The following is a 15,379-nucleotide window of genomic DNA, read 5'->3' as shown; positions in this document are numbered from 1 at the left end:
GATAGTTTTACTGTGTATTACTGTTCTGTCATATCCTGCATGCCCATATTATGCCAAATCGTTCATTTATTTTCTTCTCTTTTTATGCTTACAGTAAGTGTCATGAAAAGTCAGAACACTCAGGAGGTTGACGTGTTACTCTGGAAAGTGTTGATGTGTTACGGGCCCTCTGGAAAGTCCTAAAATGTGCCCCTGACTGTCGTGGTGGAGGAGGACACAAAGTATGTACCATGAGTATACAAAATATTAGGAACACCTTCCCATATATTAAGTTGAACCCCCTTTTGCCCTCCGAACAGCCTCAATTCGTCGGGGCATGGACTCTACAAGGTGTCGAAAGCATTCCACAGGGATGCTGGCCCATGTTGACTCCAATGCTTCCCACAGTTGTGTCAAGTTGGCTGGATGTCCTTTGGGTGGTGGACCATTCTTGATACATACAGGAAACTGTTGAGTGTGAAAAACCCAGCAGGGTTGCAGCTCTTGACACATTCAAACCAGTGAACCTGGCACCTACTACCATACCCCATTCCAAATCAAATTTTATTAGTCACATGCACTGAATACAACAGGTGTAGTAGACCTTACAGTGAAATGCTTACTTACGAGCCCCTAACTGAAAATGCATTAAAAAAAAATACGGATAAGAAATAAAAGTAACAAGTAATTAAAGAGCAGCAGTAAAATAACAATAGCAAGACTATTTACAGGGGGGTACTGGTACAGTCAATGTGCGGGGCCCCGGTTAGTTGAGGTAATATGTACATGTAGGTAGCGTTATTAAAGTGACTATGCATAGATGATAACAACAGAGTAGCAGTGGTGTAAAAGAGGGGGCAATGCAAATAGTCTGGGTAGCCATTTGATTAGGTGTTCAGGAGTCTTATGGCTTGGGAGTAGAAGCTGTTTAGAAGCCTCTTGGAACCTAGACTTGGCGCTCCGGTACCGCTTGCCGTTCGGTAGCAGAGAGAAGAGTCTATGACTAGGGTGGCTGGAGTCTTTGGTAATTTTTAGGGCCTTCCTCTGACACCGCCTGGTATAGAGGTCCTGGATGGCAGGAAGCTTGGCCCCAGCGATGTACTGGGCCGTTCGCACTACCCTCTGTAGTGCCTTGCGGTCAGAGGCCAAGCAGTTGCCATACCAGGCAGTGATGCAACTAGTCAGGATGCTCTCGATGGTGCAGCTGTAGAACCTTTTGAGGATCTGAGGACCCATGCCAAATCATCAGGAAGTCCAGGATCCAGTTGCAGAGGGAGGTGTTTAGTCCCAGGGTCCTTAGCTTATTGATGAGCTTTGATGGGACTATGGTATTGAACGCTGAGCTGTAGTCAATGAATAGCATTCTCACATAGGTGTTCCTTTTGCCCAGGTGGGAAAGGGCAGTGTGGAGTGCAATAGAGATGGCATCATCATTGGATCTGTTGGCGCGGTATGCAAATTGGAGTGGGTCTAGGGTTTCTGGGATAATGGTGTTGATGTGAGCCATGACCAGCCTTTCAAAGCACTTCATGGCTACAGACGTGAGAGCTACGAGTCGGTAGTCATTTAGGCAGGTTACCTTAGTGTTCTTGGGCACAGGCACTATGGTGGTCTGCTTAAAACATGTTGGTATTACAGACTCGGACAGGGAGTGGTTGAAAATGTCAGTGAAGACACTTGCCAGTTGGTCAGCGCATGCTCGGAGTACACGTCCTGGTAATCCGTCTGGCCCTGCGGCCTTGTGAATGTTGACTTGTTTAAAGATATTACTCACGTCGGCTGTGGAGAGCGTGATCACAGTCTTCTGGAACAGCTGGTGCTATCATGCATGTTTTAGTGTTATTTGACTCGAAGAGAGCATAAAAGTAGTTTAGCTCGTCTGGTAGGCTTGTGTCACTGGGCAGCTCTCGGCTGTGCTTCCCTTTGTAGTCATTGCATCACAACTTTACATCACGTTCAGAGGCACTTAAATCTTTTGTCTTGCCCATTCACCCTCGGAATAGCACACATGCACAATCCATTTCTCAATTGTCTCAAGGCTTAAACATCCTCCTTTAATCTGTCTCCTCCCCTTCATCTACACTGATTGAAGTGTACCAATAAGGGATCATTGCTTTCAGATGGATTCACCTGGTCAGGCTATGTCATGGAAAGAGCAGATGTTCCTAATGTTTTGTACAAGTTGCTCTTTTTTGAAGACACCTCTAATCTATAACTGCCACACAAACTTTTTCAACTCCTACCATGGAAATACATTTAGTCAGTGTCCAAAGTTTCTTCAGGAATGTTATTTTCTAGTTTTCTTTAAAATCTCAAATAGATAAAGTAGTGATGTACTGATTCTGTTCACTGCAGATCTGATCCGTCACACGACTCTTCAAGAGGACCACTACGCTCCAGATCGCCTTCTGTCCTCAGAGGTCCTTCATGAGGATCTACCCCATCACACCACTCTTATTAATCATTAATCAAATAAAAACAATGAGCCTTTATATACTGTGTCCCAGTCTTTCTATGCATGTAATGTTTGTGGGTGAATTATGAAACAATTACTGTATGCAGATGTGCAAAATGTTTTGAAGTATATTAGTTTTTGCCATTGCTTGATATATTTTAAATGTAAGAATATGTTGCATATTGAAACATTTAATTGGTGCCTATAGAAATGTAATGAACCATGTATTCAATATCAAACTTCATCCTCTGCAATACTTTTTACTGTAGGTAATAAGCTGTAATCAGGTGGTCATTCAGGTTATGTGTTATCTATGACCAGTATATACAGTGCCTTCAGAAAGTATTCGTAACTCTTGACTTTCCACATTTTGTTGTTAAAATTCTCACCTATCTACACACAGTACCCCATAATGACAAAGTGAAAACATGCTTATAGAAATGTTTGCAAATTGAATACAAAAATATCTAATTTACATAAGTATTCACACCCCTGGGTAAGTCTCTAAGAGCTTTGCACATCTGGATTGTACAATATTTGCACATTATTTTCAAGCTCTGTCAAGTTGTCATAGATTTTCAAAACGATTTATGTCAAAACTGCAACTAGGCCACTCAGGAACATTCAATATCATCTTGGTAAGCAACTCCAGTGTATATTTGGCTTCGTGTTTTAGGTTATTGTCCTGCTGAAAGGTGAATTTGTCTCTCCGTGTCTGTTGGAAAGGAGACTGAACCAGGTTTTCCTCTAGGATTTTGCCTGTACTATTCCGTCTAGTCTTTGCTGATGACAAGCATACCCATAACATGATGCAGCCACCACCATGCTTGAAAATATGAAGAGTGGTACTCAGTGATGTGATTTGCCACAAATGTAACACTTTGTATTCAGGACATAAAATTAATTTCTTTGCCACATTTTTTGCCGTTTTACTTCAGTGCCTTATTACAAACATTGAATATTACAAACATAATATGTTTATTCTGTACAGGCTTCCTTCTTTTCACTCTGTCATTTAGGTTAGTATTGTGGAGTAACTACAATGTTGTTGATTCATGATAGGAATCATCAAGAGTTTAATGATAGGAGAAAACTAACTGTTTTAATGTTACCATTGGCTTCATGGTGAAATCCCTGAGCGGTTTCCTTCCTCTCCTTCCTCTGAGTTAGGAAGGACACCGTATCTTTGTAGTGACTGGGTGTATTGATACACCATCCAAAGTGTAATTAATAACCACCATGCTTTTTTTTACCCATCTACCAATAGGTGCCCTTCTTTGCGAAGCATTGGAAAACCTCCCTGGTCTTTGTGGTTGAATCTGTGTTTGAAATTCACAGATAATTGTATGTGTGGGCTACAGAGATGAGGTATTATGTGACTTGTTAAGAAAATGTGTACTGCTGAACTTATTTAGGCTTGCCATAACAAAGGGGTTGAATACTTATTGACTCAATACATTTCAGCTTTCCTTTTTTTAAATTGTATTTACCATAATTCCACTTTGACATTATGGGGTATTGTGTGTAAGTCATTGACACAACATAAAAATTCAGGCTGTAACACAACAAAAATGTGGAAAAATTACAGTGGTGTGAATACTTCCTGAAGGCACTGTAATATAGCACATCATATAGTGGTCACAATTATAATCCACTTGTCGTATGGTGGTCAGAAAAAGACATCATATTCTGGTCAGTAAAAATACATAACTTCTTTTTTTTTTTTTTACCAGTTTGCGACCAGAATAAGTTTTCATAAAATAACATTATACTGACATCTTTTCAACCAGGTTTTGCCCACTGGGATATAGGGTGATATACTGTATGACAGTGCCTAGCTGGATGGTGTGAGCCATGACATGGCTCAGGGTGCTGTACGTTTGGGTGTGTAATGGTATGTGTGTCACATATTTATAGACTCACCACGCATTGTTTCAATATTCAATCATAGTATTTCCACGTCAACCAATATGCTTATGTGAAGTGCAGCGAAATTTAACTTTGAATTAATCCTAAACATGACTTTTTGATGAATGGGTTTTCTGAGAAATGTAAGCTGTATCATTGCTGTCTTACATAAACATTTTATCTTCTCGATTAGGATTATCTGTTTGATTGTTTATCTGTGTGATTCATGATTGTTTGATAGTTAATCTTCTTTTCATGTAACTGATGTCATCACTGTCTCTACTCTCTTTGTCCTCACTATGTCACTCTATGTCCTTACTACGTCTCTCTATGTCCTTACTATGTCACTCTATGTCCTTACTACGTCTCTCTATGYCCTTACTATGTCTCTCTATGTCCTCATTGTCTTCTAAGTCCTCACTATGTCTCCTATGTCCTCACTATATCCTCAGTCTCCTATATCCTCACTATGAATCCTATGTCCTCACTATGTCTCCTATGTCCTCACTATGTCTCATGTCCTCACTATGTCCTCGATATGTCTCCTATGTCCTCACTGTCTCTTATGTCCTCACTATGTCTCCTATGTCCTCGCTATGTCTCCTATGTCCTTGCTATGTCTCCTATGTCCTCACTATGTCTCTGTGTCCTTGTCTCTCTGCAGTTTGTGGTGACCATGTTCTGGGCCCTGTACTTGTATGACAGAGACCTGGTGTACCCCAGACTTCTGGACAACTTCATACCCCAGTGGCTCAACCATGGCATGGTGAGTACTGTCTGTTTACTATACTGTTCCCAGACCTGTCATAGCGTTACAGTGTTGATTATTTAGCGTGGTTAGTACAGGGTGTTTAGGTAGCTAGAATCCGATAAAAAAAATCCTTCATTTTTGCTCAACATTTTTGTCCAAAAGACAAATGTTATTTCACCCATCACACTTCTCTGTGGTCATATTTGTTATTTATCATTATAATTTACAAACATGTTATCAAGTAGAGGTATGTATTATAGACCATAGAGCATTTTTCCATTTTCCCCACTCTATTTAAGAGCCCACTCAGTAAATAAATAGACATTTAAAAGCATATCTGGAGCCCCAAACACATCAGTCACAGTGGACAATGGGCAGCTAATGGTGCCTAAACGCTTCCCATAATAGCAGACACAGTAGTGAGGCACATCTTGTTCCCCCCAATAATCTTCTCTATGGTCATGTTGACGTCAGCAGTCAAAACAATGGGAAGAGGTTGTGTAACTAGTGATATCTATCAGGTGGAACCGAAGCCCTCCGGCTGCCACAATTAGATGAAAGGCTTGTTATTCTAGCTGGTGAGACTGGTGATTGATGGATGTGTTCGTTCGGTGTGTGTGTGTGTGTATTATATGTGTGTGTGTGTGTGCGTGCGCCCGTGCTGCATGTCTTTTGGCTCCACAATCACATCCCAATCCTGCATCAAGAGTCGAGCCTCCAGCTGTGTCCATAGACAGTGTATAAAGAAGCCTCAATGGATATCTTGACGGATGCGACATACTGTAGTAGTCTGTCACTGCTAGCAACCAATAATAGTACACAGACTGGTTGCTACATAACAGTAACTGTTCACAAAGACTCTATGGGAAATTCTGTGTAAGCAATTTGGGTTGAAGTGTATGTAAATGTCCAAGGCATTATGTATGATGATATTAATTGGTGTTTAATGGGCCATACTACAGAATATCAGCATAGATTTGGCAGTCAAACCGTGGAATAAAGCCTTGTTTTGATTGTAACTATGGATATGCGATCTTTCCATTCACGTGAGAGATAAATCCGATCGTTTTCCAGCGGCGCTATGCAAAAATGCCGGTCTAATTTCCTCAAGCGTATTACCCCGACCCATATCCACTTCAGCGCGTGCCGGGAGTGTTGTTTGTTGTGTGTGTTGGAGTCTGTGTTGCTACGGTCAATTCAAGTCCCAAATGCTCCGATTAAATACAGACCAAGAGTCTTTAAGTCAGGACGAGATGTTACCCAGCGCCTCAACAGTCATGTGAACCAACATGACCCAGTTTAACCCAGAACAGACACTCACAGAGAGTGGTATGGCCTCCAGTCCTGCTAACTATTTTACTAAGGGCTGACCCCAGGGAAAACCCACAACGGGTCCAACAGCTGAAAACAATTCATGATATGCAAAGCCTCCAGATACAGTATGTGAGTGCTGAGCATGGGACGGGTGACGACTGCAGCAGCAGAGTTATTACTCCACAGTAACTATTTTCCTGCATTTCATGGTACCGCATTTGTTTGTTTACCCCCGCTGCCACGGCAACTGTCTCCAGCTCCCCTCGGTATGAGGAGAGAGTGACCGAACCCTGTTACTGTTTGGCAGCCTGGCCTGTGAATGCTATTGCAGTTCACTACAGAGCAAGAGAGTGTGGCCTGGTTCAGCCCTGTATATACACTGTGTGTGTGTATATATATATATATATATATCTTCACACCACACCATCTTCACACCAGTCTCAATGTCAATAGTGAAGAGGAGACTCCAGGATGCTGGGAGTAGTACACAGCATTGTACGAGATCTTCAGTTTCTTGGCAATTTCTCGCATGGAATAGCCTTCCTTTCTCAGAACAAGAATAGACTGACGAGTTTCAGAAGAAAGTATTTTGTTTCCGGCCATTTTGAGCCTGTAAATCGAACCCACAAATGCTGATGCTCCAGATACTCAACTAGTCTAAAGAAGGCCAGTTTTATTGCTTCTTAAATTAGAACAACAGTTTTCAGCTGTGCTAACATAATTCCAAAAGGGTTTTCTAATGATCAATTAGCCTTTTAAAATGATAAACTTGGATTAGCTACCACAACGTGCCATTGGAACACAGGAGGGATGGTTGCTGATAATGGGCCTCTGTACGCCTATGTAGATATTCCATAAAAAATCTGCCGTTTCCAGCTACAATAGTTGTTTTCAACATTAACAATGTCTACACTGTATTTCTGATCAATTTTATGTTATTTTAAATGGACAACAAAATTTGCTTTTCTTTCAAAAACAASGACATTTCTAAGTGACCCCAAACTTTAGAACAGTAGTGTATATATATATATCTCCTCCTCACACTGCTTATCACATGGCTGCTGTTTTGAAGATTCAAATACACAGGCAGGCGATGGGATCTAACATAGCAAAGGAAGGCGGTCGGGAGGTATTTTGYACCCTGTCTACCACACAATGAAGCCTTGGTGCACACAGGGAGCGAGGTGTTGATAGAAACCCGGTCTCACCTTTCCCTCTGGGTGGGAGATACGACAGACCATCCTGACACAGTCCCTGACACAGTGCACTGCTGCACACAGCCCTAGAGATAACGTTATTCAGGGAATGCACAAAGAGAAGACAGAAATGTTTTATAGACTCTGTAAGGAGTGGTCTAATTACTATGCTGTTGGTACAGCGTGTAGTACTGTCAAAATTATATCCCACAGAATAACCTAGTAACGTTCTGTTCATTTATGCAGAATATCCCTCCCTGAATATTAATTTCAAGTTCACAAAGTAAAGCGAGACGTGACTTGAAAAGTGTGCCACGGAAAGTGCAGATCTGCCGTCAAGAGATTTGCCTTCAAGAATTTACACAAAGGCAGAGAAAATAAACCAGTGTGAATTCCGGAGCATTTGCAACCAAAGTGGGAATAGATGGGACAGTTTTCCTCAGCACACGTTTTGATGTTGTCAAACCCGGTGCTGCATGTTTGACAAGCTTAACAGGACTCCCTTAATGTGGCTGTGACAATTAGGGCAGAGTCACTTCATCGCCACTTAAAGAGTTCGGTGTCGTGCGTTCACCGTGAGAGTTCCACCGAACCATCAGGAGGCAGTTTACCTGCGTCAAACTCACTTTGACAATAATCCACATCTCCACTATGTAATTAGTGGGCTGCCGAAAGAGGGCTGTCACAGAGGGCCTCTCTCTGTCTCTACTGTAATGTTAATGCCAGCCATCTCCCACAGCCCAGGTTCAAAGCAGCTCAACGCGCGTCAACACGGAAGTAAACATCTTACATTTCCCCAGAGGGATACGTGTAGGGATGGAACTCGATACCAATGTCCTGGTTCTCAAAAACAACAATGAGAGAGACAGAAACTGACTAAACAATAGAAAAGATTGAGAGAGAAACCGACAAGTTGCAAGTTTGAAGGTATTCTTGTTCGGCCCCTGTGGAGTTAGAAGGAAGCCTTTATCCATCTCTCGCTCTGTCTGGGCCACCTTATATTTAATTCAGCAGGTCGCTTCAGGGGACATTTAAATGACACTGTGCCTTGAGATGGACCTCATTGTGCACTGGGGCCTTTATGAATGATTATCCCTGGTAAACACCCCCTATGTTGGCCAGGCCTTTAGTTGCGCTGCCAAGTGTAAAGCCGGAGAGACAATGTGATACACCACAGCACCCTTTTCATAAGAGCAGCTCTCTGATTCGCCCAACATCAACTATTCATGTCCCTCCTCTTTAACTCTGTGTGTGTTCCCTCTCTATGTTCCTTTGTCATGTGCAAGTGGAAATGCATTTGGATTATTTGAAAGAGTTCGTCACACATGGTTGTACCAACAATGTAGTTATACGTGCATTTTCAATATCACCTCCTCATTCCCATCTGCTTATCTATCTAATGCGATTTTCTCCCTGAATGTCTCTCATTAGTTTTGAAGTTAGTACAGTGATTGGACTGAAGACGCTGTAAACTCTGTAGACTGCCTCTTAAACTGTCTCTGAACTATTTGTGGCGTTTCAGTCCAATTCCTTGTGCTGGATTTGCAGGCAGTCGTTAAGAGTGGAAAATAGCAGTGCCCACAGACAAATGTGGAATAGGCCTTTCGCAGAGGAGAAGATTGTCTCTAACTGTCAGCCCCTGCTGTGACTTTGGAGTTTAGGACTGGGACGGAGGAGATATCCATTTAAAGTAAGACTTTATAGTCCCTACTGTAACTCTTGTGAAAGTAGAGGTCTCTCTTAGTATGGCTATGACCGATCAGCATCCCTTCCAATATACTGCTGAGATGATTCAGACTTCCAATGCACTCTAATGGTGTCCACATGGTTGATAATGACATGTTTGGGTTACCAACACCTAAGGAGCTACATACAGTCCCAGACAGCTTTCAAGTTCTTTTCTTTTTAGTTGTATTCTTCTTTTTTTTTTTTGACAATGTGTTTTTTATTGTTTTTCCACGGCACCCCACAAACAACACAACACACAAACAAAATGGCCACTATACAACACATTCCCCAAGATGATCAACATATGGTTTCCACATTTTGTCAAACACTTCTGGTTTTTGTTTAACTTCATAATTCACAAAACCCTGCGGCATCACTAGATAGTTCAGTCCTCCACTTTGTTATTTTTGCAGCAATTAGACTTAGATCACAAAACTTACTCTGAACTTATTGTTCACCAATATTTACATTTCCCAACAGACATAATTGTGGAGATGGATGGATATAAATTCCTAGACACAATGAAATGACAGCACATACAGCACATAATCCCAGAACGGTGTCAGTTTATCACAGGACCACAACATCCTTTGTGCATCTCTAACAGAGATGTGACATTTCTGGGTGCGTTACATGGATTCGGGCAGGAGTGTAGAAAGTCCTATGAATGATCTTAAACTGCAGTAGTTTATGTAGTGTAACTTCAACCAATGCTATTACCCAGACCTAAGAGAAGACACTTTTACTACGAGAAACAGAAGTGTTTGTTTAAGTCGACTGTTTTTCAGAACTCTTGTAGACTTCACATTACGTACTGTATGCACACTTGGATCCCAAGCCGTTTTAGGTGCAACCTCAAGAACGCAAACACAGATGAGACGAACACCACATTCATAATGAGAAAGACGTAGCTAGGCGTAGCCCATTGTTAACCAGACTTCCCCCGTTGTTACAGCACTGCAGCTCCCACCTAAATCATTCAGTCATGTTCTAAACTCTGTGGTGCTTCCTCTGTCTTGGACTGATAAAACACCTCACTGTTACAGTCCAGGTAAGACAGAGGCAGCTGAAATAAGATTGCCCCCTGGTGGGCATTGTCCATAGCTGCCTGGCACATGGGCACATGAATCAAAGTTTATTGGCTGACATGACACGTTTTTATTGCAGGTATAAAGGCAATTGTGGGTCCTCCTACATTTGTACCTTGACATATATCATTTCGACCTGTTATGGGGCCTAGTGTTCCTTGCATTATCTGATGACTAGACCCATCACTCAGGGCAGTCCCACAGAATTCTCCATGTAGTGTCATAATGTAGATAACTCTTCTGTGGGGCGTTGTTATATAAGATGTTAGGTGTGACGAGATAGCAGCACAGCAGTGTATGTCTCTGGATAGCAGTCTAGTAGTAGGAACCATAGAGCTATTAAAGGTAGCTGGGTATAATCATTGTGCTTCATTAGACATACCAGGGTACTTGAGAGTGCATAACACTGTCCCATAACCTGACTGAGCATGTATGTAACAACCAACCCCAAAACCACACTCGCTATACCTTGCTTCATTTTCCACTGCTTGTTCATGTTTTCTCTGCCATTATACAGTCATGTAAGTGTTCGCTTTTACACGCTTACTACCTGCAGCCTTTTAGAAAATCTGGAAAGTGACAGATGGGATCTGTATGTTATTACTGGCAGGTGTTCAATATCTCACTAAGGACATAGTGTAACCCAGTCTTATGTAAGACATGCTCAGTTGTGGCTGGGATGGCAGAGGGAGGAGAAGACGAGTGAAGAATAAGAGAAAGGCAGGCATACGTTATTTTATGACTCAGCTCCCCCATGTTCTTCCAGAATACAGAATGGGCCAGTTTCATTTTGATTAACGCCCAGTAAAGACAGTCGATCACAACAAATCATTGAGAATGGTAAGAGGCATTGTTGACAACACAAGGCCAGAGGTGCTATCTAGCCTGTGATCTATAACTCTACAATTCTAGAGGGTGGCCATCCTTCACCCCTTTTCCCTTCCTATTTAATCCCTCCATCCCAATGCAGGCCTCTCCCAACTGGCCTGTCCTGTTCTCAGGGTTAGGTCAAAGGTCATGGCCCCAGCTGGCATCAAGTTAGGCACATCATCACTACACAGCGTGCCCACTCTAGCCCTGAGAAGCCCTAACACTGGTGCCAGGCATTTTCATCCAGGACAGCCTGTCATAACATGAGATAATCACATCAAGACTGCCAGCAGAGCCCAGTGTTCTGCTCCCATATAGTACAATCAAAGATACTGGTAACTAACTCAAGATATATCATTGGCATTGTTTCCAATGGGAACAAATGAAGCATATTGGGCATGACAAGCAAGCAGGTGGGCAGAGCCAAGCACCAGCTAGCGGGATTTTATTGGGGCATTCTAGCATGTATTTGCATATTTCCGTTAGGGAATGCCTACTCTAAATGGCACGTGTGCAATAACTCAAAACGCCCTTGCACTCCTAAACAATAACATTTTTAAAACTTGTACAAAGGGTCAAGTGAAGTCTAAAAAACTGCACTCTGTTCGTAACATATTTCAGGTTTTGGGAACAGAAAACTGTATTGAGATTTAATATTTAATCGATGAGAGAATAAGCAGAGTCAGCCAAGTTTCATCTAGCTCCATCTACTCCCACTTCCCGCCACTGGACTTCCTCTCATCACCATATTTGGTGGTGAGAAGATGTTCTAAACGGATGCTTCAGATTTATACATCCTGTGAGACATCTGGCTCCTTCTATCTGTCGTACAATGCAATCATCCTCTTCTCTCCTTCCTAATGGAAGACATTACACAGCAACTCAATCCCCAGTGGGAGAACCAAACGGCCCTAGCTTTCATTTCTCCACTCTGATTATGCTTCAATGTAATTAGATGTTGAGGGGAAGTCAAATGCCATAATTTTCAGTGGATAAGGAGGGAGATATTGTTGCTTGTTTCATTTGTATGACACAGGACATCTTAACCTCTGCTCTGTGGTAAGTCATCATAACAAAAGTCTCTGCGTACTGTTTCTCAATCCTCGGACAATATCCGTCAAGATTCTCCCAAGAGGTGCATTTTTGTCCCTCTGTGTCATAAAAACGCCAGCTAATGCTTCCTGCCTATCTCCTCCCTCCGCCCCTAAACTCCCACCCCTTCACACAGACACATCCCCCGCCTGAAATGTACATTAGGTTAAGCCCGACTTCTCAAGCTGGAGGAAAACAATGCCTCTCGAGAAAATCTTCCTGTTTAGATCTYCGTCCTGGGAAGAACTGTAAAACCAAGAGGAGCGTATTAAAACATGGTGTAACATTTTTCACGGAAACCTTGTGGGCCTGCCATGAACTGTTCTTTATATCACACACAGACTTTGGAGGGAAAACAGAGGGAGGGGATGGGGGGAGTGTAGTGGAGGAGTGCAGAAGAAAAAAATAACCTGGCATCATTAGCTACTCAGCAGTGAGCCTCTCCCCGTCAACTTAGACTTGCTTATTTGGTTTAGAAGATGTTGGCCGTCGCTCAAAGCTTTTCACATCTGCTGAAATTTGTTCGGTTCAGGATTCCAGAAACGGGTTTCTGAGCGCAGATGAGCGAACCAGGGAGCGGCCAAATTCACCGGGCGTCAGGCGGTTTTGAGAGCGTTCTCTGTCTGCTATAGTTACGCTAAAAGAGTTGCGCATCACAACAGACTTGTAAAATAGCAGGTGAACCGCAAATCCGCACAGCACATGTGTCAGGATGGTAGTCAGTCACACAGACGAGCATGTGTTGTTGTTCGATGCATGGAGCAGATTTTTAATATAGCCCATCAGACAACAGTGTGATGTCACTATTAGAGGTGCATCTGATACTACAATCATTCAAATGTAGCTAATAAGCTGATTTGAAAGTATGAGAGTCATTCCATATGTAATGTGATAGGACAACAACCTCTCCCTCATCGTCAGTAAGACAAAGGAGCTGATCGTGGACTACAGGAGAAAGAGGGGAGAGCACGCCCCCATCCACATCGACGGGGCTGTTGTGGAGCGGGTCGAGAGCTTCTAATTCCTTGGCGTCCACATCAAGAAAATTACAAGATCCACACACACCCGCACAGTCGTGAAGAGGGCACGGCAGCGCCTCTTCCCCTTCAGGAGGTGGAATATTTTTATTGCATGGGCCCTCAGATCCTCAGAAAGTTCTACAGCTGCACCATCGAGTGCATCTTGACTGGCTGCGTCACTGCTTGGTATGGCAAATGCACCACCCTTGACCACAAAGCGCTACAGAGGGTGGTGCAGACATCCCAGTACATCACTGGGGCCGACAACCTGCCATCCAGGACCTCTATATCAGGCGATGTCAGAGGAAGGCCCGAAAAATTGCCAAAGACTCCAGCCACCCAAGCCATAGAATGTTCACTCTGCTATCATCCGGCAAATGGTACCGGAGCATCGGCTCTCGGACCAACCGAGACTGCTACCCCCAAGCCTTAAGACTGCTAAATAGCCAAACTGCTAAAAAGTAAATTAATGTTACCCGAACTACCTGCACTGACATTTCCTAACATTTCCCTATGCACACTCACTAGTCTATATATACAAACCATATACACACTCACACACACTACATTGACACTCCCACACAAAACCCACACACATTCACTACATACAGTTGAAGTCAGAAGTTTACATACACCTTAGCCAAATACATTTAAACTCAGTTTTTCACAATTTCTGACATTTAATCCTAGTAAAAATTCCCTGTTTTAGGTCAGTTTATCACCACTTTATTTTAAGAATGTGAAATGTCAGAATAATAGTAGAGAGAATGATTTATTTCAGCTTTTATTTCTTTCATCACATTCCCAGTGTGTCAGAAGTTTACATACACTCAATTAGTATTTGGTAGCATTGCTTATAAATTGTTTAATTTGGGTCAAACATTTCAGGTTGCCTTCCACAAGCTTCCCACAATAAATTGGGTGAATTTTGGCCCATTCCTCCTGACAGAGCTGGTGTAACTGAGTCAGGTTTGTAGGCCTCCATGCTCGCACACACTTTTTCAGTTCTGCCCACACATTTTCTATAGGATTGAGGTCAGGGATTTGTGATGGCCACTCCAATACCTTGACGTTGTTGTCCTTAAGCTATTTTGCCACCACTTTGGAAGTATGCTTGGGGTCATTGTCCATTTGGAAGACCCATTTGCGACCAAGCTTTAACTTCCTGACTGATGTCTTGAGATGTTGCTTCAATATATCCACATAATTTTCCTTCCTCGTGGTACCATCTATTTTGTGAAGTGCACCAGTCCCTCCTGCAGCAAAGCACCCCCACAACATTATGCTGCCACCTCCATGCTTCACGGTTGGGATGGTGTTCTTCGGCTTGCAAGCATCCCCCTCCTTTTTCCTCCAAACGTAATGATGGTCACTATTGCTAAACAGTTCTATTTTTGTTTCATCAGACCAGAGGACATTTCTCTAAAAAGTACGAACTTTGTCCCCATGTGCAGTTGCAAACCGTAGTCTGGATATTTTATGGCGGTTTTGGAGCATTGGTTTCTTCCTTGCTGAGCGGCCTTTCAGTTTATGTCGATATAGGACTCGTTTTACTGTGGATATAGATACTTTTGTACCGGTTTCCTCCAGCATCTTCACAAGGTCCTTTGCTGCTGTTCTGGGATTGATTTGCACTTTTCGCACCAAATCACGTTCATCTCTAGGAGACAGAACACGTCTCCTTCCTGAGCGGTATGACGGCTGCGTGGTCCCATGGTGTTTATACTTGCGTACTATTGTTTGTACAGATGAACGTGGTACCTTCAGGCGTTTGGAAATTGCTCCCAAGGATGAACCAGACGTGTGGTCTACAATTTCTTTTCTGAGGTCTTGGCTGATTTCTTTAGATTTTCCCATGATGTCAAGCAAAGAGGCACTTTGCAAAGAGGCAGAGTTTGAAGGTAGGCCTTGAAATACATCCACAGATACCTCCAATTGACTCAAATGATGTCAATTAGTCTATCAGAAGCTTCTAAAAC

The 15,379-nt window shown here is 42.7% G+C and overlaps 1 protein-coding gene across 5 annotated transcripts in view; it reads left to right on the top strand.

The window, feature by feature from the left end:
• Window positions 1-15,379, top strand: part of LOC112068148 (androgen-induced gene 1 protein) — a 50,683-nt gene that overhangs the window by 23,363 nt on the left and 11,941 nt on the right. For 3 of the 5 annotated variants that reach the window (XR_002893524.2, XM_024135204.2, XM_070438053.1), the window contains one exon: window positions 5,007-5,108. Coding sequence is in view for 4 of the 5 variants with exons in the window: in XM_024135204.2 (XP_023990972.1) it covers window positions 5,007-5,108 (102 nt within the window). In the remaining variant the exon portion in view is untranslated. Of the gene's footprint in view, window positions 1-94; window positions 222-2,334; window positions 4,329-5,006; window positions 5,109-15,379 lie in introns of all 5 variants that reach the window. The other 2 variants (XM_070438051.1, XM_070438052.1) reach the window with 2 other exon arrangements.

The sequence above is a fragment of the Salvelinus sp. IW2-2015 genome, unplaced genomic scaffold (genome assembly GCF_002910315.2).
Source record: "Salvelinus sp. IW2-2015 unplaced genomic scaffold, ASM291031v2 Un_scaffold86, whole genome shotgun sequence".
Classification (NCBI taxonomy): Eukaryota; Metazoa; Chordata; class Actinopteri; order Salmoniformes; family Salmonidae; genus Salvelinus; species Salvelinus sp. IW2-2015.
Note: the sequence above shows the minus strand (reverse complement) of the source record. Positions and strands in the feature narration are given on the sequence as shown.